General features: G+C 38.3%; 1 protein-coding gene across 1 annotated transcript in view; it reads right to left on the bottom strand.

The window, feature by feature from the left end:
* LOC117384930 (receptor tyrosine-protein kinase erbB-4-like) overlaps positions 1 to 24,218 on the bottom strand; it is a 540,640-nt gene that overhangs the window by 152,573 nt on the left and 363,849 nt on the right. The window contains exons 4-8 of the mRNA XM_055228388.1: positions 15,849 to 15,983; positions 11,682 to 11,747; positions 5,398 to 5,516; positions 2,936 to 3,077; positions 769 to 882 (exon numbers count right to left, since the gene is read on the bottom strand). Coding sequence (XP_055084363.1) covers positions 769 to 882; positions 2,936 to 3,077; positions 5,398 to 5,516; positions 11,682 to 11,747; positions 15,849 to 15,983 — 576 coding nt within the window. The remainder of the gene's footprint in view (positions 1 to 768; positions 883 to 2,935; positions 3,078 to 5,397; positions 5,517 to 11,681; positions 11,748 to 15,848; positions 15,984 to 24,218) is intronic.

The raw sequence follows: 24,218 nt of genomic DNA, 5'->3' as shown, positions 1-24,218 counted from the left end.
TGATGTCATATCTAGAAGTTATTTTAATAAAATACTAAACTGCTAATTACCAGTAAGAATAATACAACCGTCATTCAGTATGTACAGAAACAAAGGAGAAAATGCTGTTAATGTCAAACTGTACATAAAGTGAACATGACATAAGTTCAAAATTAGAACTAAACTGAGTCTAGACCCAGAGCTGGAGATGGACTAAACCAGGACTGGATCAGAGCCAAACCGAGTCTACATCTGGACTACACTGGGATCAAACCAGGACCAAACAAGGACAGTCTCAGGTATTCACATTCTACAAAGTGATAACAGTTTTTCCTCTTGATTCTATTCTACTTTGCCGTGAAATATCCAAAAAGTAAATGCACAAATGTCTAACCTGACCTTTTAATTTCTGGACTAGTCCCAAGACATTTCTATATATATTTACATCAAGAAACCACTCCCCCATTCACACACACATTCATACACCAGTGTACACAGACACCAGAGGCGAGGTGGGTTAAGTGTCTTGCCCAAGGACACAATTCATCTGTGGAAGCTGGAATCGCACCGCCAACCTGTGGGACACCAGCTGAGATACTGTCGAACTAAACATGCATTTTATCAATATTCATTCTAGCTGCCCCAGTCTGTATTCTATATTATCTATAGAATGTTGTAAACTCAATTAAAACACAGTAATCATAGATACTACTTTAATACTTGCTAATAATAATCAAATTCAACAAATGCACTTATCCTTTATCCTTATTACCAACTTTAGTAGCTTACCTTTTGGGCAGATGTCTGTACACGGGATACACATCTTGATGCGGTTCTCCTCCACCTCCATCTTGTTACTGGGACACGCTCGTACACAAGAGCTATGGTCCACCACGAAGTTATCTGCAAGACAAACATAATTAATTACATCTTCTCTATCCCTAAAGGTCATATATTACACAAAATTTACTCTTGTGAGCTTTTAGCCGCTTTTATCTCATCTAAAAAAATACCTGGAGTTGTGATTTGTTTCATTTGCACATGTATGAGCAGGCCCGGCGACAGAAATTTGGGGGGCCCGGGGTGTTAAACCTCACATGGGCCCCCTCTAATATAAATAAAAAAAAGAGGGTTCAATTCTGGGCCCAGGACAACAGCCCGCTTTTGTCCACCCCTTTCGACTCTCCTGTGTTTTAGTACTCATTTACAATTGGTCTGTCTACATCGCCGATGCTCAAAATGCTCTGTTCCACCTTGTGATGTCATGGAGTGCTTATTATAAAGTTAACAGCTATTTTTACCTTAAATTGCTGCCTTGTAAAATATGTTTTTGTTTTACCTTTTGTTCTGTAGCTTCAAAGTTCATCAATTCTAGGGCTGCAAATTTTCAAAGTGAAGGTGTTTGGAGTTTAAAAAGTGGAGCACTTCCTGTATTACCACTTGGTGACATCATAAGGTGGAATTGATTGTTTTGAGAGAGTTTGTGTGCTAAAAATGTGTTAATTAATAAAAAACACCACATTCCCAGGTATGTTCTTGGTGAGGACGCAACATTATAACATAGATAAAAAAAATTACGTAATATAGGCCGTTTAATTACTTTCTTCTAAGTGGCTGATTTAATTGAGATAAATTGATTGGTTTTAAATTGTGTAATAATCCCTACTAATGTCGTAAGCTATTATCGCTCTAGAGTGGTAATGAGTCAAATTAGCGACATCGCGTGACTTGTGTTTGCTCATTTGAGAGTTAGTGGGACCTGAACATGCAATCTGTTGATATAGATTTAATCAGTCTGCGCTGAATTAGCACCGAGAAGCAATATTAGCATTCGCCTTTTAGCTAGCAGAAGTCGAAACAGATGGCTTTGTTGTAATTCATTTGGAGACAATATAAACAGAAGTTGAAGTTTTATTTAGTTTTTTTATTGTAACAAATTTTTACTTAAACATTTGAAAATTTTATTCAGCCCTGCTCTGACCAAAAAAAATCAACAATTATGATTAGATTTCAGGATTCGGTATTGTTCTGTCATTAGCGTACCTTACACCGTATAGTAACCCCATAGAAGACGCCTTGAACAGTCCAATTATAATATCAAGAAATACTGCAGCAAATATCGTAGTATTGATCAGATTTTCATTATTTTTATTTTAAGCATATTTTTATAAAGTGCACCAACAAGTTGTAGGTTAGTTGCTCTGATTGCTCAACCAATGATGTTTGTCAAGAGCGGGATTCGAACTGGCCACCCTTTGGACAAACACTGTACCAACTGACCAACTGAGCTACTGTTGCTCCTGATTCTGATATTATGTTTTTTTGTTGTTTTTTTTTTAATGCATTGAAGTTATATAATATAAACTTTACTTTTTATTTTTTTAAATTAATTATTACTATTATTATTATTATTATTATTATTATTATTATTATTATTATTATTATTATTATTATTATTATTATTATTATTAGACATTTTTTGATTGTTGTAACTCATTCAGAGAAAATATTACAGAAGTATGTTTTGTTTTTGTTTTGGGGCTTTTTTTGGAAGGTGAAATGAAAATAATTTTCAAAAGACTTCATCAAGAACCTCATTGAGAGAAGGCAGCTCTAAGGACTTAAATATAAAAAAAAAAATATACAAATACTATTTACTTTTTCTTTACTACATAATTCCATACATCTTGCTTCATATATGTGATTTATTCTGTATCTACTTAAAATGCAGAAAGTAGTAAACAAAGAAAAAAAAAAATTGAATATAAAGGTGTGTTCAAACTTTTGACAGAAAGTGCATATAAAATGATCTGACAACAGGGGGAGCTCTGGCACATTTCTCCATTTGCTTGTTTCCTTCCGTTAGTTAATCTGCCTGTTATTGACCAATGGCTGCTTCACTTGGTTAAATCGACGACATAAAAACACATAGAAGCGAATGGTGGCTTGGTCTTACGTGGGCACTTCTTGACGCAGAACGCTCCGTAGGTGTACTTGGCTCTGGGGTTGTGTTCGAGCTGGAAGGACGTGGGGTTGTAGACAAACGGCTGAGGGCACTGGGTCACGCATGCGCCGCTGTCGTTGAAGTTTGTGCAAGCCTGAAAATACAAGAAACGTGTGAATAACAAGAAGAACTGAACCAAATTTGGATACGTGTGCCATTGGTTTGAGTTAAAGTGTATGATTTGTGCTGGGTGAAAGAAGAGATTCAGTCAATTTTGTGTAATATAAGACCTTTAAAATGGGACTAAACACATAAACTCCGCCCACAACCACATTTCAAATAGAGATGCTAAACTGGGCAGTATGTGGAGGACTAAAGAAGAGAGCGAGTGGGGCGGGGTCTCAAGGTGTAAGGAACAGTGTGATTGGTCTAAGAGGTATCCGGACTTCAAACTCCGCCCCTACAGCCAGAAATATATGGATGTAATGAGGGCAGTCTTGCGTGATGTCACCAACTACTTGAAATTGCATAGGCCACTGGAGGCAGCGGACTCAGATTTAGACGTTTATGACCAGAAAGCAGCAAATTTACCTGCAAATTTACCCCAAATTTACACTACAGTTGCCAAAAGGACTAGGAACAGTAGGTCACACTATTAAAACACATTATAACCAGTTTCATAGTGAAAAACAGGACATAAGAAGCAATCAGTCATTAAAATTTCCAGCTATGAAAATAAAATACTAAAAATGGGAGATAGATAGAAGCATGTAAACAGTCTAACGCCTCTCCATAAACCTTCTGTGTTCTGTGGCAGCACTCACAAATGTCCATAATTGAATGGAATGAGACTGCGGCTGAGTTACAGCTGTAATATCGGCTGTCTGTGAGCGCGTGCGGAGGAGCGGCGAGGGGCGGCGGTGATAAAGGGGGATTAATTGGAACAGTGAATCACCAATTTGTTGGTTTGAAGAGCCGCGCGACGTTTACGAGACGGTAAAATGACGCACTATTCATCAGGTAGTCAACGGCGGATCGTATGAGCGCCGCGATGGGACAAACAGGTGAGGGGAGGAAGAGCTACGACGCACTCATCTTCTGAAGCAATTTTTGGAGGGGATTAGTGTTGTTATGGTGCTCAAACTTCAAACTCAATTTTGAGACAAGGAAAAATGCGAAATGCTTGGTTTTTATATAGCAATGAGCATTTACGGCACTGGTCCTGAAGCCGTTTTACATTTGATGGTACTGACTTAAGGCGCTAGGATTTATCCCACTCTGAGTTGCAAAGTCCAGCCCTAAAGGAGGAGTTTTAGAGCGAAACTGCACCAATCCATCAAAAATGAAACGGCTTCTGGATCCGAGCCGAAACATCTTGATTACAAAAACAGTGTCCAGATGACCACTTCTGAAACCTTCACTCTTCTACTACCTTCACTTCGTTCCAATGGTAAATGGTCACTTTGTTATATGGCGCTTTTCCACTTTCAAGGCACTCAAAGCGCTTTACAATAAGCGTTTTGCCCAAAGACACAACGGCAGTATTCATCTGTGGGAGCTGGAATCGCATCGCCAACCTGTGCGTCAGTGGGTTTGACCGCCCCCACCAATGATGTGAGAAATAACGATAATACGAAATTCTAACTGCGTCCATTCAAATTTCGATTTTGATTCATCTTGCAGTGCTAAAATAACTACTGCACAACTTTTAGACGTAAATAAAACGTTCCTTTTCGTCCAAACTCCATAACTCCTCTGTACTTCAAACAGCCCTGCGAGATGACATATAGTGGATCTGACCAGCGCGGGATTCGAACCGCCAACCTTCGCATCAGTGGACAAACCAACTACCAATTGTAAAATACTTTGACGGAAACTAATAGGTGATACATTTATACATAATTAGCGTTCCCTGTCCCTTGCCAAATCATTCATCCTGTCAAAACTACCATTAATACTATAGATATACATTGGTTGCCCAAGGGTGTTACCATTTCTGCCCCATAACAAGAAGGTTCCAGGTTCAATTTTTGGTATATTTATCTATAACTGCAGACAGGGTTAGCAAATTTTGTTTGCAGGAAATCAGTAATGGTAAGTGGTCACATTTTTATAGCGCTTTTCCACCTTCAAGGCAGGTACTCTAAGGAACCACTCACGCACACACTAGAGGCGAGGTGGGTTAAGTGTCATGCCCAAGGACACAACAACAGCATTCATCTGTGGGAGCTGGAATCGCACCTCCAACCTCTGTGTTAACGGATCTGACCGCTCAACCAATGATGTTTACGTTTAACAGTGGGAAATAACGATACCACGAAATTGTAACTTTGTCCATTCAAATTTCGATTCATCTTGCCGTCCTAAAATAACCACTGCGCAACTTTTAGACCTAAATAAGTTCCTTCTCCTCCAAACTCCATAACTCCTCTGTACTTCAAACGGCCCTGTGAGATGACATAATAGTGACTCACAAAGCAGTCGGTGTCCTTGGGGCCCGAGCAGCCCCCGGCGCACTCGCGGTGGCAGCAGTCGCTGACATAGGGGCCGTAGCAGCGTCCGTCACACTGCTCCGCGCACACCGTCTTCGTCACTGCGTAAACACAACAAGAGGAAAGAAAGAACAAGAGGAAGAGTTACACCGTGGGACTTCAGACATGCACTATCTCCTTCATGAAGCGTCCTGACACAGACAAATGAGGTGCGTAAAGGTTGAACATATGGGGTACGACGGCATGTTAGGACGACGTGAGAGAATGTCGACACGGCCTTGGATTTGAAGGACTCATATTGTGCGTGGTTTGTACTGTTGTTGGCCTTTGAACACGCTCGGAGCGCCTTTGATTTGGTATCTCATGGTTTAGAACTTAACATAATGAGATATTTATATGGCATTTTAATTAATGTTGGCTAGAAATGACACTATAATTACTATATTGACTTATATGAAAGCTGGAACAGTATTTTTGGGGGTCAATATTTAAGTTGTGTACTTTTTCTTTGCACTACTGGGAAATGTTTGGTTATTTTTTAGCTATATGATAAGATCTGAGTTGTAAAAAGGTTGAATTAATCATTTCTACAACTCATTACAGATGCAAACTAAGTACTAAAGTGTTTCATTCTGCTGTTAATTTATTGCAGCTCATGATTTTGTAACAATATTGTAGATTTGGAATAGTTTTTGTGGTATAAATTAGCTCTTGGGTTTTTGTGTCAGTTATAAGTCAGTTTCAATATTATCGTTTATCGTCTTCAGCAAATATCGCACTTCAAAATGTGTTATTTTGGCAAACTTAGTGTTGTCATAATACTAAAATTTCAAATTCGATTTAGAAACTAAGGAATTGATTTTTATTTATTTGTTAATTTGTTTTTAAATTTTATTTTATTTTTCAGACCAACGTTTAGTTTGTTTTCATACCTGACAGTTTTGATTTAAGGAGAACACATACCACAGTTTGAGAAAGACTGGTCTAAATGGATAGGTTTAATACCATGCTGACTAATCTAGATTTCAGCAAGTTTTGGCGCTGTCTTCCTACCAGTGAAGGCAACACGACAGCGCCACCTGCAGTCCGACTTTTTCAAGACACTATCCCAGGTGTGTGAGAATAAAAAGGCCCCCTCGTCCCGGTTTATAGTCCCCTGTTTAAACCAGCTAACCGGATACGCTACAGTAACATCACACGACCACTCTGAGAAAAAAATGCTAGTGCATGGAGATATTATAGATTTGCCAGGAATGTTACACAGCATGGCATTAAACCTATCCACGTAGACCAGTGTTTCTCAAACTGTGGTACGTGTGCTCCTTCAGGTGGTACTTACTGTCATTTAGAGTTAATTTTATCCACTTTTTTGTCCTCTTTCGGATCATTTCGTGTTTAGAACTACAGTGTAAACGCGTTAATCCACTTTTAGACCTGGTTTAGTCCTAGATTAGACCTGGAATAGTCCGGTTACAGACCTGGTTTAGATCTGGTGGCACTAGAAAAGCCAGATCTTTTTCGTTTGGCGGTACTTGATGTGAAACGTTTGAGAGCCACTGATCTAGTAGACAAGCACGAGACAGCAAAGTCTTTCAAGGTTAATGCCATACAGTGGAACATTCCAGGTAAAACAGTAACATCTCCATGGGATACAGAAGTGCATACCTTCCACAAGCTAATAAACGGCAAATAGTCAAATTTTACAGCGCTTTTCAACTTTCAAGGCACTCAAAGCGTTTTACATCAAGAAACCACTCACCCATTCACACACAGACACTGGGGGTGAGGTGGGTCAAGTGTTTTGCCCAATAGCACAACAACAGCATTCATCTGTAGGAGCTGGAATTGCACCGCCAACCCACTCCACCAATGATATTTATGTCAAGAGCAGGATCAGTGGACAAAAGCTCCAACTGCCAACTGAGCTCTGTCTCCCCAGTACATCCTAATAATACATTTTTAATATTTTAGCGATTATGTATTTTTCAAATGTTCTTCTTCTATTTTGGTCAATGTCAGTTTCCTTAGTACGCCTCTTAAAATAAAATTGGTCTGGCTCAATGCTGCGCTAATCCATAAATCTAATCATATTAATAACAATGTGCTTGTAGAGATTAGCGCAGATTATTGTATCCTCATTTTGCTCACTCTTCAAGTGTTTAGCCCAGATTTGAAAGGATTAAAATCATATTTGTGTGGGTCTAAACACTACCCACCGCAATGGAAGAAATGTTTTAAGATGCTGAATAAATAAATACTATCCAGTCCAAATAAAATAAATTTATTATTATTATTATTATTATTATTATTATTATTATTATTATTATTATTATTATTATTATTATTATTGTTGTTGTTATTGTTATTATTATTATTATTAATGAGAAAATAGAAAAAAGGCAGGACTGACGCATTTGAATAATCCATGGGTTTCAGAATTCGCACCATTGTCATAGCGATTAAAAAAAAAAAAAAAAAGTCTGAACAAAATTTGCAAACTAGTACCTTGCTACGGCAGTATGGTGCAAACAATAAGATGTCATTTATCTGGAATGTTACACAGCGCGGCATTAAACCAATTCATCTAAAGGTGGGTTAAGGCAGAACTGATGCATTTGAACTATCCATAAATTTCAGAATGATAAAAGATTAGCGCCATTGCCATAGCGATTAATAACAATCCTGGAAAATTTTAAACCGTGTGGTTTTTTGAGACTAAGGTAGGTAGACTTTTTCTTTTTGCAGAGGATTATTAAAACTGATGAGAATGAAGTAAAATACAACTCCAGATATGCGTCCTTTAATGGGTGTGGACTGGACGAGATTTGGAAATAAAAACGTAGAAAAAATTGTCAGTGAACAAAATTTGCAAACTAGGAACTTGCTACGGTGCTAAAAATAAAGTGTGATTTATCTGAAATGTTACACAGCGTGGCATTAAACCTATCCATTTAGAGGCGGATTAAGGCAGAACTAACGTATATAAACTATCCATGGGTTTCAGAATGATGAAAGATTAGCGCTGTTGCCATAGCGATTAACACATTTTTTTTCAATTTTTCTATCTAGAACCCAATGCGAGCACTCAGATTCTCCTTTTCGTAGACACCCAGATCAAATAAAGAAAAAAAGTCAATTTAAAACATTACAAACAGGAGCAAGAGTGAGAATAATGTTTCTTTGTCTCCATGGCGATTGGAGTTATTTATTGCTTCAGCTAGAATGCGTCAAAGTATGGCATTACACCTGTCAATCTCCAAGGAGAAAAGTCAGATCTGCGCCTTTTTCAACACGTAAAAACACGTATAGTTTAATAAACGTGAGGTAGATTTCAAATAAATTCAATGTCATAATGCTGGACGTAGCACGGCAGATCGACATCGCCACGGAGACACGCAGAAAAGTTCCAAAGTGTACGTTTAAATGCTGCGATGAGAGGGGAATGTACACGTGTTTCAATGCTAAGTGAATGTGGAGTGCGGCTTATCATTGACCCTATAGTGATGTATACAGGTCAGAGCACAGCGTGACCTCATTCATGTGCCCCGTGAATAATCCACCATAATCTTTCAGCGATCGAGCTCACCTTTAGGGTCAAAGGTTAAGGTGGAGCAATATGGTACGGTGGGGAGGGGTCACAAAGGTGCTTGTATATGCCGTAGTACATGTGGTGAAGGAGTAAACACACAGAAGACATCAGATATATGAAGCAGGATATATGGAATTATGTAGTAGAGGAAACAAAATAAGAGTATTTTTTTATATTTTTCATTTATATTTTTCAACTGGTCTTAAAATTTTGATCAGGAGTGTATTTTGAGTTTATTTTTTGTTTACTATATTCCACACGGGTCATTCATAGTTTCGTTTTCACACTGTCACTAGTAAAAGATCATACGTAAAAGAGGTGTGATTGGGCTGGCGTGTACCCAGCAGTAACACTCTGGATCGCAGTAAACAGCCGGTCCGAAAATGCTTGAAACGGGATCTCGTAGCAGCTCCACCTGTCCTCTGAAGCGGGACAAGAGCGGTGTGAACGTGGACGATTCGTGGCGGTTCGTATTTGGAATAAGGTAAAATACACTCAGATCACCTATATCTGTATGAACGATGTTGCAAAGTCGTTGTTTGACACGTTCATCTGACGAGGCAATTTGGATCAACTTATATCAGTGGCAGTCTGCTCTTGTGTCTGTCTGCGCAGATGAGTTTGGGTCTGTCTGCGCAGGTGAGTCTGGGTCTGTCTGCGCAGGTGAGTCTGGGTCTGTCTGATGTCTCATGGTGTTTGGGGCGAACGAGACTGACCCAAAACTAAAGTAACATGTGAAAATGAGCTCAGTGAGAATCTACAGTGGAAATGATCATAGAAATAAAGAAGAAACATCATCAAAAGTGTGTCCAACTGGAGTGTTTTAAATGATAGTGCAGATAGACAGAGCGATAGATAGATGGATGGATTGATGGATAGATAGATAGAGAGATGGATGATAGATAAATGATAGATGGATGGATGGATGATACATAGATGATAGATGGATGGATGATACATAGATGGATGGATGATACATAGATGGATGGATGGTTGGATGATTGATAGATGATAGATGGACGGATGATGGATGGATGGCTAGATAGATAGATAGATAGATAGATGGACGGACAGACGATGATGGATTGATGGATGGATGTATGGATAGATAGATGATAGATGGATGGATGATAGATAGATAGATAGATAGATAGATAGATAGATAGATAGATGATAGATGGACGGACGATGGATGGATGATAGATACACAGATAGATGGACGGAAGGAAGATGGATGGATGGATAGGTAGATGATAGATGGATGATAGACAGATGATAGATGGATGGATGGATAGATGATAGATGGATGGATGATAGATAGACAGATAGATGATAGATGGACGGACAGACAGACGATGGATGATAGATAGATGATAGATGGACGGACAGACGATGGATGGATGGATAGATAGATAGATAGATAGATAGATAGATAGATAGATAGATAGATAAACAGATCTTTTAGTTATGACACTGTGTTTAATAATTTATGATGTTGTACCTGATACAGTCCATCAGGGATAAGCCCTTGAGCATCTTATATTATGAAAAAGTAAATGAAATGTGGAACACCGTCTTTTGAAATAATCCAGGCCTTCAGAATGTTGCAATGTCATGTGAAGCTATCAGCGGGTTTCAGAGAGATCAGTTCAAAGAAATGAAACATTCAAAACTAAATATCACATCTGATGAACGGTCAAAAGTGTTCAAAATGTCGGCAGTAAACAGCAAGATGAAACCCGTGACTATAGGTTTAAAGTAAGTTTTTTTTCTCAAGATGATTGTCCAGTCAGAAAGCGGAATGAGCCGTATAGAGTCTCCTATTTGTGTTGCCAGTTTCAAAGCCGAAATCCAGTTGGTTTAAACCTAAAATGACTCTTTCTGATGTGAGTGGTCACTACCTAAACCCCAGACCTGTCCGTATCAGTGGTGGAATGTAACAGAGTAAAAATAATAAAGTACTGTGCTTAATTACAAATTTTAGGTCTCTGTACTCTACTTAAGTACATTTAAAGTGGATATTTTTTTAAACTTTTACTTCTCTACATTTGAGAGCAGGTATCTGTACTTTCTACTCCACTAGATTTTTAAACAGGACTGAAAAGTAAAAGTATTTTTTGATGATTGTTTGAAACCTGCAGGAAAGTCTGAGGGTTTTATTTATATGTTCATAGTTGGAGCAAACAAAAGTATAGAAATAAAAACAGGTAGAATAAGCAATTGATTGATTTAAGTACATTTTGAAACCGGTACATTAATACTTTTACTTAAATACATTTTTTCATATGATACTTTTATTTTTATTTGAGTATTTTTTTTACTCCAGTAACTGTACTTTTACTGAAGTAGCAAAATTGAGTACTTCTTCCACCACTGATCCATATAAGAATGAGAAAAACTTGTATGTGTCATCTATCTGCAGGTTAAGGATCTGGCAACACGGGTTCAGTTGGGATTGTTGTACCTTTGTTAATACACGAGGGCAGGTTACATACTGTTGCTTTAATTAATGCCATAACCTCTTAATTAATTAGTTACTATGCCTGATTTATTCCTAATAAACGATTTGTTCAAGTCTTTCTTCCCGCTTCATACAGTGTGTAAATAGTGTAGCTGATTCCCACAATTCGCACCAATGATAAAGTATTTCACATACACAAAAACTACATATACTTACACGTCTGACACTGGTCCTCCTGATGTCCCCAGCACCTCCCGTTACACGAGCGGTGACATCGTCTGCCTGCGAAAACAAAACACAAACTTCAGCTCACAACTTCTGACAGGCCGTACGACTCCACGCCCCCTAGCTGTCAAAGCCCCTCATGACGTCCCCTCAAACTTCTCCACACCGAAACTTCTCAACCAATGACATCGGCCGCCCCCGCCACGCTCGTCCTTACAATAGACGCGGGATTGACTAGCGGCCCGTGAAAAGCTAACTGTGAACGACAAGCTAACGTGGGAGCTGACAGTGCAAGCCATCATCAGCTGCTAATTGACTATGGGTTAATTATATGGGGAAAGTTGAGTGGTGAAGTCGGGCCCGCCTGTATGTTTGTGTGTGCACTTGTTAAATGCTAAGTACGGCCAGGCCCGGATTTGGCAACCGCATCGCCGACGCACGGCTCACTTTGTCAATTTTTATTTGTTTATATATTTTTGGATGGCCTTGCTTTGTTCCGATGTGCCTTCCTCCACCCTTTGCTTAGTAGTCAACAAGTGCCATTAAAAAGCAGAGCAGGGAGTTTGAATAGGATTTATGAAGTGAACACCTCTGAAATAGAAAGGTAAAACCATACTTAGGAACATTTTCCATGGAGATAGATACGTTTCATGGCATATTGTGGAATAGGAGGAACAAGACAAGCACATGTCAGTTTGTAGAGGAGCGAAATGTCATAATAACACAAAAATAAAATAAGAAAAAGCTTTTATTTTAGTTAATTTTTCTGTTGTTTTTTTTTTTTTTTACATTATTTTTCCTGGCCTAAAGAAAGTTTAAGAAATATTTTTTAGGATTTACTCCAAAAGTCTTACACCTCATTAATTCAATTATGTAATCCTCATTTAATGAATGAGTTGATGAATCATTGGATTTCTACAGCGCCTTTCATGACGTCCAAAGACACTTTACAGAGCATTATTCATCCACTCCACACTCAGTGGTGATAAGATGCTATTGTAGCCACAGGTACCATGGGCCAGACTGATGGAAGCAAGGCTGCCAGTCAGCACCTCAACACTCACACCACATTCATATTAGCAATGTGGGTGAAGTGCCTTGCCTAAGGACATAACGTCAGTTTTTGCCACTAGCGCCCCACTGTGGCACCTGATATTCCCAACAGTCTCCCAACCAAGTACTAACCAGGTCCAGCTTTACTTAGCAAGCCGCTATGGACACGATTTATACCTGATCTTCGATAGAACTGATTTAATAATAACAAAAGAATCCATATTATTTATTTTTACTTTACATTTGCACACAAGTCTCAAAGTGCTACACCAAAGAAGTAAAACATAAAGAGAGACATTATGAAGAGACAATAATGTCCTTAGTCCTCATTTAGTCTGGTTTAGGATTTGGTCTAATTCTGGTTTAGTAAAAGCAGGCTTTATTCATACTTTGTCTATGTTTAGAGTTAGCCCTTATTTAGACCATTTTGTCCTGGTTTAGACCTGATTTTGTCCTACCTTTGTCCTTCTTTGTTCCGGACCCTGGCTTGGTGCTTTTCACATTCTTACATCTTTTGGATAAATCACAAAATAAAATGGTTTTCTACTGTATAATTTACACAACACAGATGCTAGCAAACAAAGCGGTTGCCCTTCAAATAGTACTACTTCCACTGTTTTTGATCTCTGCGTGTTGACATACCCGGAGTACTGCACTGTAGCAGGCGGAGAGTTTGGGCACTAATAACAGGAATTAGCCCAAAATGACTTTACTATGTGCCACTTTGCGCGTCATCCAACCCCATCCCTCCCTGAAACAAAAGGTCGGCACTGGTCCCCGCCGCCCCCTGCATGTTCCTCGCCGGTGGTGCCACAGCTGTCCCTATTGTTTGCAATGACATGTTTTTCAGTTAGCATCACCCGCAGAGATTGTGCTTAAAATGACCAAGGAACTGGTACAAGAATATTTAAGTTTGAGGCACTTCTGGGGCTATAAATTTCCAAAACTTTTTTTTTTTCCTTTTATAGCTTTATGTTTTTATTTATTTTATTTATTATTATTATTACTATTATTATTATTATTATTATTATTATTATTATTATTATTATTATTATTATTATTATTATTATTATTTTGTGTAGTTTTCCACTTAATTAGAGATTACGTTAACTTGCTCGATTTTTTTTCCTGATTTTCTTCAAGGTATTTGCAACTTTTTTATACACTAAAGCTTTCTATCTTATTAATAATTTATCATTAAGTAAAAAAATATATATAAATAAATAAAACATTAAAATTTAAATTAAAAAAAATATAACAAATAAATAAAAACAATTAAATTAAAAATTAAAAAAATATAATAAATAAATAAATAAATAAACACTTCTAAATATCTTACCAATTTTAAAATATAGACCTAATGGACAGTATGCCGCTTGCTTGTCTCCATGGAGATCTTATTGCTTTGATTATGAATGTTCCACAGTATGACATTAAACTTATTTAGTGCCATGGAGACAATAAGGTGATGCTACTAGGCCAAATTACCAGTCAGATCTGTGGAGAGGAGAGACCATACAAAGTAAGAATGTGTTTTTCAATTTTTTTTTTGAAGCAATTAAAACACCCATAATGGAAAACAAAAGGTTAGCAGATACATTGTCAATGCCAAACTGTGGAATATCCAAGGCAAAGTAGCAACATAACCATGGAGACAAGCAGCTAGCAAACTTCCAACCGAAAGTTACACAGTGCAGCTTTAAATATAAACACATAATTGCATTAACTAAGATTAAACGATTAACGCTTTACATCAAGGAACCACTCACACATTCACTCACTAGTGTACACAGACACTAAGGGCGAGGTGGGTTAAGTGTCTTGCCCAAGGACACAACAACAGCATTCATCTGTGGGAGCATTTGCTATATGCCTGTTTTGAAAAATTGACAAAAAGACTGAAATATGAACTGACAAACAAACACAAGAATCACATTTCTGATCAAAACTACAAGGTTAAGAGTTTTTATGCAGAATAAGAAGAGAAGACAGTTGTTGCTTTTGGAGATTTGCTCATTTCTTTCATTTCGTTCGAGTTCCAATTTCAAGTTCCATTTTTAAATTGAAAGCTTTAAGCCTAAAACAGCTAGAAACGCTAGCGAGATAGCAGTGAAGAGATTGGGAATATTGTCAAGTGCCCCTAACTAAGTGTCACATTAGATTTGAAAACGACTTAGCCAGGAGAGAGTGGGATCCATAGGCATCGCTGGTGGACAGGCAGGACGGTAGAGTTACATAGAAAACAGACACCCTGATCTAACTCCATGTGATGGTGAACCAAATGACCACAGGCTGAACAGAGCGGATTAGGAGGACAGGGTTTGACTGGTGCATGGGACACGTGTGGAGGGAGTAATAAATATGCATGCCCGGGTGTCGTGATGGTAACGGGGTGGCTGGCTAACTGTCTACACAATATTACGAGATGTTTAAGTACTGTTATCAATGTATATAGTAAGAATGATGAAAAAAATAAATAAAATCTATGTTAAAGGCGCACTGTGTCATTTTTCTGAGGTGGCGTCACCTGTCCACTGATTTGGATTTGTTCTATAACTTGGCCTGGTGGTGTCATTTGCTTGTCTCCATGAAAATAGTCACGTTTCATAACATATTGTGGAACATTACAAGCAACGTCTCCATGGAGGCAAGTAGATGGCAGACATTCCGACAGAAAAGTTACATAGTACACCTTTAACTATGTGCGATTAAAGAAACTATTTAAATTTTAGGTCAATATATATAAGTACTTAGCATGCAATATATCAAAACTATGATGTAGTTTTACTGATCTGGGTTTAAATGTGTGTCTGAATTTAAAATAGTTAACGATTTCAAATAGCTGTGGACCTCTGAGATGCTACTTTTTTTTTTTTTTTTTTTTTGGCAGGAGACATTCCAAAGCAAACACTTCGAGGGAACAGCCTGTCTCATCACTAACCAAAACAACAGAGGGACACACAGAGGACTGACGCTGTGATATCCAGGTTGCAGGACACGGAGGAGGGTCACTTTTGTCCAGAGGGATACTAATCACCTCAAACTGCTCTGACACAGGATCTGATTACTTTATCTATCCGATACCTCGTCCCTAGCGATACTCACATCCCAGGTTGCTGTTATTCGACGGCACCACCAGCAGCTCGGCCTGTGGGTTCTTGATGATGTCCCTCCAGTGGATGGTATCGGCGTGACACAGGAACTTATTCTGGTCCACGTACACTCCGCCATTCTGGATTTCTACAACAGAAACGAAAAACAAATGTCGTGGAAATGATCTGTAAAATAATACCAGAACACAAAAGAAGACAGACAAAGTTTATGCTAGGAGTGGACCCAGAGCAATAAGGTAAACAAACTTAAATACTGTCTGAGGTCCAAGCCTTTCCCCACGTACAAGTTGGATTTAGGTCAGTCTGGCTGGACATTTGGTCTTCACAACAGAAACCGACAACAAGAACCTGGGATTTTCCACTCTATGGCATTTCATTTTACATCAGACAAGCAGGTTGACCCCTCAAGGCCAAGTTCCAGGTCAGATCTATGGTAGAGGTGAGTCCACTCAGAAAACAGAAGGTCCTAACCAAGACTAGCTCAAGATCTGAAAATGGGTCCAGGTCGTCCAAACGGCATCAAAGGATGGGTCAAATGCAGAGGGCTATAAAGTGTTTCTTAACCTTAACCTAAAAATATGATTAATGCCATAAGGTGGAACACTCCAGGCAAAGCAGTGACATCTCCATAGAGAATAGCAGGTGACAGACCTCATTCCTCCACCAGAAAAGTTACGTAGGACAGCTTTAAATACAGAATAGGAACATATTTTCATATTTCTTGTGGGGTAAAAAAAAAAACCTACAAAAAAAAAAAAATACTATAAAAAATGTGTCTCTAATTAAGTGGAAAACTACAAAAAAAATAAAAATAAATGATACAAATTAAAATAAATAAAATAAAAACAAAGCTATAAAAAATAGGAAAACAACAACAATAAAAATATGTGTAAGAAAAAGTTTTGGAAATTTATATCCCACAAGTAACTCAAACTTAAATATTCTTGTGCCAGTTCCTTGGTCATTTTAAGCACAATCTCTGCGTGTGATGCTAACTGAAAAACATGTCATTGCAAACAATAGTGACAGCTCAGAGAGGTAACACCTTTACATTATCATCTGAGTACAGGTAAGGATGATCGAACAACAGACATGTCAAAGAAAACAATAGACATGTAAATAGAAAACACAAAGTTACCTATAGCCTTCCTGTTAGACTAAAGGATGTGACTAGTGGCTTTTAACACTTCTTACAGTGTATACTGACTAAACTTTCAACCACTCAAATAAATTGTTAGGTGTCTTTGCTTAGTAGTGTAACATACGGATCTATAAAGGAAATACAAATAAATATAATCACTGGCATCTGCAGATAGAGGACACATGCAAGTTTTTCTTATTCTCAGTGTACAGACAGGTCTGTTGATGAAATTTAATTATAGATTTGAACATATAAACACTATACTACTCCTCCTTTATAGTCTATACATTATTTGACTAAAGAGCAGCATAACCCCCCTCCCCTCCCTATATTCTCTATCTCCTCCGTATGTACGTCGCCCGCTGACAAATCACCCATAGCAACCAGAACATGATTACATGAATGCGCGGCTGTAGGCCATTCAGCGGGCACCACCAGTATTATGTCAACTTTAAAGGGGTCTGGAATAAATGTCCCCATACCCGCCAAGGCCCTCTCCTTTAATCACACTGTCGGACAGAAATGATTAGCTTCCTCTTAGCTTCGTCTTAGCTTCCTCGCGCGCCGAAGAATAGACCATATTAATAAAACGCCCAGGGAGATCATACGCTGCTTTAACACGAGCTAATCCGGAAATAAAGTGAAATCTTTTTCAATGTGACTTTTTACAATGAATGAGGAAGTTATTGGATGTATTTGCATTGTGGAGTTTAGACAAAAAGTACTACTGCAAAAGGAGTAGGGCCTAGATAATACTTTGATTAAGATATTGTGTCTATCACCTCAAAGTTCCCAAAAAATGAATTCGTCAGCTCAGAAAACAGAACAGATCTTTTAAAAACGGAAGCATATACCACTTATCTGTCTTAATATTGTTTTGCAAAGGTCAAAGGTCACATTTTTATATAGCACTTTTCCACCTTCAAGGGACTCAAAGCGTTTTTACTCAAGAAACCACTCACCCATTCTTACACAGATCAACCGGTGCACTCAGACACTGGAGGTGAGGTGGGTTAAGTGTCTTGCTCAAGGACACAACAACAGCGTTCATGCTCAAACAATGATGTTTATGTCGAGAGCGGGACTCGAACCGCCAAACGATGGACGATATACATATATAATACATCGTTTATGTTCTTACAAAGGTGCAAAAGGTTCGGTTTCCCATGCAACAGTGGCCATATATCACACTAAGGGAAGATAACAGTTCTGTTCTGGTCATTTTGGTTAGTTATTTGGTTATCGGTATCCTCTCTCTTCTCAGTAATGTGTAACCTTCACTCTGGAAGGATTATAAAACACTCACCTTGTTTGAATTTGCTTTAAATTTCTTATCTATAGAGTGTTTAACCTGCACTTCTCGTAGTATAAAAACCCTGGTACAATCTCACCCTGTCAGACTCTACTAGAATCTGCTTCAGACGCTGCTTCAGACACGACTGAATTGATTTTGTTTTGAATTTTGCTGGACGCTGCCTTTAGCCCAACTGTTTTGCTGTAACCAACAATAAAGATCTACAGAACGATCCTCGTGTCTCTACGTTTGTTCTTCATGCAACACAACAGAAACCGACAACAAACACCTGGGATTTTCCACTGTATGGCATTCAATTTCACATCAGACAAGCCTTTTGACCCCTCAAGGCCATGTTACAGGTCAGATCTGTGTGGAGGCGAGCCCCTTCAGAAGCAACAGAAGGTCCTGACCAAGACTAGCTCAAGATCTGAGGATGGGTCCAGGTTGCTCAAACGGCATCGAAAGACACGCCAAATGCAGAGGACAATAAAGTTTACCATAATCTTAACCTAAAAAGATGATTAAAGCCATAACGTGGAGCATTCCAAGCAAAGTACTGACATCTCCATAGAGACTAGCAGGTGACGGACCCCATTCCTCCACCAGAAAAGTTAAATATCAGAGCTTGAAATACACTTTAGAAACATATTTTCATATTTCTTGTGGGCTAAAAAAAAAAAAAGAATCTATATCCATCTGGAACGCTAACGCTGTATACAAATAACCCACTTGAGTTGCTTCTCCGTCGGCTAATCCCGGCCTAATCTCTGCTACAAAGTCATTCCCGGTTTTTGATTCAAATTTCATTAACTAGAACAAGTGCTCTCATAGAACATTTGCCCCTGAACCAAGGAGAAGTGGTTCTAGCCTGATTGTATCTAAATCCACCGCCCCAATGCTACTGATGAGTTTTAGCTAGCGGGATTAGCGTAGCGTTGAGTCATTCTCGTGTGTTCCAAAAGCTTCCTATATCACTGAAACGGGGATTAGGGTTTATTATGTGCGCCTGGGCATCTGTTGAGGGCAGCAGTCCTTGAAAAGAAACATATTTTAGCGATTAAGCGAACGCGCGGCACCATGCTAGAGGGAGGTCAAGAGAACGGTGGTCACGGATGTTGCGCGACACGGGGAAGGAAGTATTGCACGGAATACTGAAGCAATCAATAAATAACTCATTTTAAATACTCACTTAAATATTTAGTTATATATTTTGTTTTTTTTATATATATATTTTTTTGTTATTACAATTAAATGGGATATTCAAGGTCGCCACAAAACATATTTAGATGACCATGTTACTTTTTTATTATGTTTTTTATAAGTACATATTTGCCGGAAACAACATATTCACATGTTTAATTTGTTTCAGTTTTGAGTCACACCTCCCTTTGCTCCCTGTGCTAAGTAACTCCCCCTTCAGAGCAACTTTGTCAAGCTGTAGTGTATTGTTTTGTATCATGCTTTTGTATTTTTATGGAGAATTGTGATGTGGGAGCTTGTGGGTGGAGCTTTGTACAGACTCATACTGCTAACTACATGGAGTTTTCGAATAGGACCTGGGAGAGATCGCTAAATTACTCAAACATGCGTGGATGACATATAAAGCCACTTCAGGCATATTTCTGATTAGGGAACGATGTTATAACATGGTAGAAAACTCCAAAAAGTAAATTCTGCCTAATACCCTTTTAATGTTATTTTTCCTGAGTAAATCTAACTAAAAAATAAATAAAAAGTAATCATAGCAACCAAAGCTATGCCGAAAATGTACTGACATTTTCCTCACATAATAAGTAAACACAAGTTACATAAATGAAGAAATAGAGACAAGATCCACTTTTCAGTCCCAGAGCTCCAAACCAGACCATAAACAAACTCACCATCCAAGGAACTATTACTTAAAATAAATTATTAATATATTTTCCGGATTTCTGGAGCCAAGGTTTATTTAAATGGAGGGAAAGTGTCATCTAATATTGACCCAGTGCTAAAATGTGCAATTACATATACTGTTATGTGTTCTAGTTTTGGAGACTACAACACACATAAAAAATTGAAGAAAAAAATAAATAAAATAAAAAACACAACTAAAAAAAACAACACATAAAAAAGTAAATAAATAAATAAAAACTAGCTGTGATTTTGACCACTGGAACAACCCCCCATTTCTCCAATCTTTTGTTAATTTTTTTGAAGGCCGCATTTAAACTTACATAATGCTACATGCGTGATTTGAACTATATTTTCACATATGTCAGCTCACTCTTTGCTATCTTGGCCTACGTCATCAGAGGTATAATACTCCCTACAATGGAAGCATAGCCAGACTGGACTGTACTAGACTGGAATGGACAACACTATAACAATGTGTTGAGGGCTCACGTCTCCAGGTGTTGGGTCCTGTACTGATGGTAAACAAACTTAGGACTTTTGGGTTACTACATTTTATTCTCCAACAGTTGCCGTCCAAAGCGGTTTAGGTTTTATGCATCTCCAGGAAGTAAGCATGATCATGATCGGAAGTCGCTGGGGGATTATCCTATTTTGGAATAAGTACGGGTTTATGGATGATGGTTGAGATGAAACTAAGTCCTATAATCATACACCAGTCAAATGTTTGGACACATCTACAGTATTTTTCAATGTACTTTTTGTTGATGAATAGAATTATGTAGCAAAGAAAAAAAAGGTGAAACCCAACAAAATATTTTTTCTTTTGTATTGTAGCGGTCCGGTGTAAGGAAATGCTCCAAATTTCTTCTGGTTGTTTATTTTCTGAACTCAAGGGCTACTGTTGGCCGTAACCCACGCCAAAAAAGAGCAAAACAGCAGCAGTCTTGACTCACTAAAGCCAGTCTAAAAAAAAAACCAGGAACTGACAAAAAAAACCTTCACATCAACTTGTCGGCATGGCAACCAAGTGTCACGTTAAAAAGCAGTTACGTTAACAGCAAAAGGGTCACCTCTAACTCTAAGTATACAAAATATCAGATCATTTGCTTTGTCGACAGCCTTACAAAACCTTGGTCTTCTCTCGATGAGCTTCATGGTGACTTCTCCTGAAACGGTCACATCAGGGTAAAAAAACCGCCAAAAGTGCAAATCAGAGTTCAAAAAAAAGGGTGGCTTTTTAAAGTTTGGAGTTACCTTGAGTTTATTTTTGTTTACTACATCCCATATGAGTTCATTCATAGTTTTGAGGAACCACAAATGAAAAAGTGTGTCCAAACTTTTGACCGGTTAGCGTATGTTTTGTATTCTTCCATTTCTAGATTGACACTCAAAATCTTTATACCATCCCTATACTTTTGCTTAAGTCGCTGGGGTCCCCGTATTACCATAATGCGTGGCGGTCTTTGTACGGCGGAACATTGTCTTCAGACGTGGCATTGAATTAGACTGCGCATTTGTCAATAGCGTTTTTCTTCATGGCCAGATGCGCTCCAGCGAGTCAACCTTGAGACCATCGATTTACTGCCATCATCCCGGAACTGTATACAAGCCTATGAGCTCATTGGAGAATTCTTTTGAAATTATGTATTTTTTGTTGCCGTTGCAATAAAATCCTGGGAAAAAAAACCAATAATAAACAACAAAAATACATGAAATAATACTTACATGTTAGAAAAACTACTTTTTACTAATACTAATTACCAGGATAAACTGTAGTAAAGGAACTGTATGTAAGATTTTGATTTTAAATGAATCCTATAGCTCTAACTCCTAACCCAAACCTCTTCATTAAGTTGTTACTAAGCCTGAATCAGTTAATCCTTTGTTAAGGCTAATTAATGTGCAGTTATTGTAAAGTATTTGCCTTCAATAGAAAACATCTTACATTCAAGTCTAGAAGCCGTCAGTTGAGGCCATGGGAACTATTTGAAGCACGCTCTAACACATCTCTGCTGTATATTGAGGGTTCCATTACATTATTTATGGACTCCTTTACATTGCGTCCTTCCTCTCAACTCCTAGTATCCTGACGTCAATCACCTCCAAGCTACAGATATGTTTTATATTTGATTTTCAGATCCTCAAAGTAGCCACCCTTTGCTTCGTCAAAAATATTTAGTCGAGTTATTTAACTTTTTCTTCTGCTACATAATGCCATATAGCTTGCTTCATATATTTGATGTCTTTTGCATGTAGAAAGTAGTGAAAAAAAAAAAAAAATAGATGAGGGGGTGTGTCCAAACTTTTTACTGGTAGTCAATGTTTTTATTTATTTATTTATTTTTAAAATTTATTTTATTTTATTTATTACATGCAATAAAATGTTGAATTAAATGTAGCAAAAAAAAAAAAAAAAAAAAAAAAAGCTCAAAAAAGCAACAAAAAAAAACAAAACAAATAGCCTTTACCCTTTGGTTTGAACTTGAGTTATGGCTTTGAGTTGAGTTATTTCACTTTTTGTCTTTACTACATAATTCCACATATCTTGCTTCATATATTTGATGTCTTCCGTAAGTGTCAAACAACAACAACAAAAAAAACACTGAATGAGATGGTGTGTCCAAACTTCTGACTGTCAGTTTTTTATTTCATTTCCGTACAACTTTTACTCAGAATCCGCCATCTTCGCCTCCGTGTTCCACTTTTCAAAACGTGACCATCCATAACCTCTTCCCCTTTCCCAAACTCCATGCCTCTCGACCATGTGGACTGGAGCAGCTGGTGGGCGCGTTAGGCTCAGGGGCGGCGTGGTTGGTAGCCGTGCCCCTTGCCGCTGCTCGTGCGTGGGGCTACGCTAACATATGCCGGGGTCGTTGAGGGGTCACGGATGGACATCTCCTCTGGCAGAGCAACACGGCGTCCGGCTGGGAGCGGAGGGGCAAAGATGGCGCCCGAGTGTCAGCTGGAATCAGGGCATGGATTTGAGGTTTTACAGTGGGGAAGGAGCAAGGTGTAATAAAGTGGACTTATTTTGTGAAACCGACTTTCCAGTGCTTTTAAACCAGGTTATAGTTTTTTCACCTCACTGTTTACTCACCCGAAGTTGTATTCAGAGTGATTCGTACATGTTTGAGCAATCTTTAATCGCTTATTTTCAAGACGCCATTTTGTCGTTTTCCCGTTTCACCGCCACTGGCAAACGGTCACTGTCACGTACTTACTTCGTTCTCAAAAATATAAAAAAATACGAGGCTTCCTAGCATGATCTGCATCTTCGAAGGTGCCGACTCAGCCCTGGAATTTCCCATCTCTACTAAACAAAAGGTAACTGTTAATTTGAAAACTACAGCTTCATGACATCACAAGGTGGAACAGAGCATTTAGAGGTTTGGAGACATAGAAGGACTTATAATAAAGGGTTACCCAAACATGTGAGGATGAAACAAAACACAACTTCATGCATATTTTTGAGGAGGTAACTGTATTCTAACATGGCTTAAAGGTCACAATAGGACCTTTAATGCCACTGTGGAACATTCTGGGTAAAGTTAAAACATCATCATGAAATCAGGCTAGTGGTATACTCACTAGAGATCCACCAATATGGGTTTTTTCATGACCGATGGCAATACTCCTAGTTTAGAATCCATAATAACCAATGGCCGATATTTAAATGTCGATATTTTGGGCCAATTTGGATCATTTTCCCAAAATTATGTAATTTTAATTAACTAAAAACTCATCCATAGTCCCTTTTTTATCCAAGCCCTATAAGAGAGCTGTGTACTCACGTTTTCTGCAGTTATGAATTGGCGGTGAAGTGTTAAAATAAAGCTTTGCGTGTACTCTTTAGACAGCAGGTCGGCCATAACAAAATATCGGCTTGTGTTGGAGATTTAAGACCGATAACCGATGCGCTAAAAAGGGAAAATATCGGCCAAACGATATATTGATCTGTCACCATCAGAGAGTGTACATAGTGCATTTTTTAAGAGGTCATATTACGTTAACCTGATGCTTTTAGTTTTTAC

The sequence above is a fragment of the Periophthalmus magnuspinnatus genome, chromosome 2 (assembly GCF_009829125.3).
Source record: "Periophthalmus magnuspinnatus isolate fPerMag1 chromosome 2, fPerMag1.2.pri, whole genome shotgun sequence".
Classification (NCBI taxonomy): Eukaryota; Metazoa; Chordata; class Actinopteri; order Gobiiformes; family Gobiidae; genus Periophthalmus; species Periophthalmus magnuspinnatus.
This window is presented reverse-complemented; position numbering and strand designations above follow the sequence as displayed.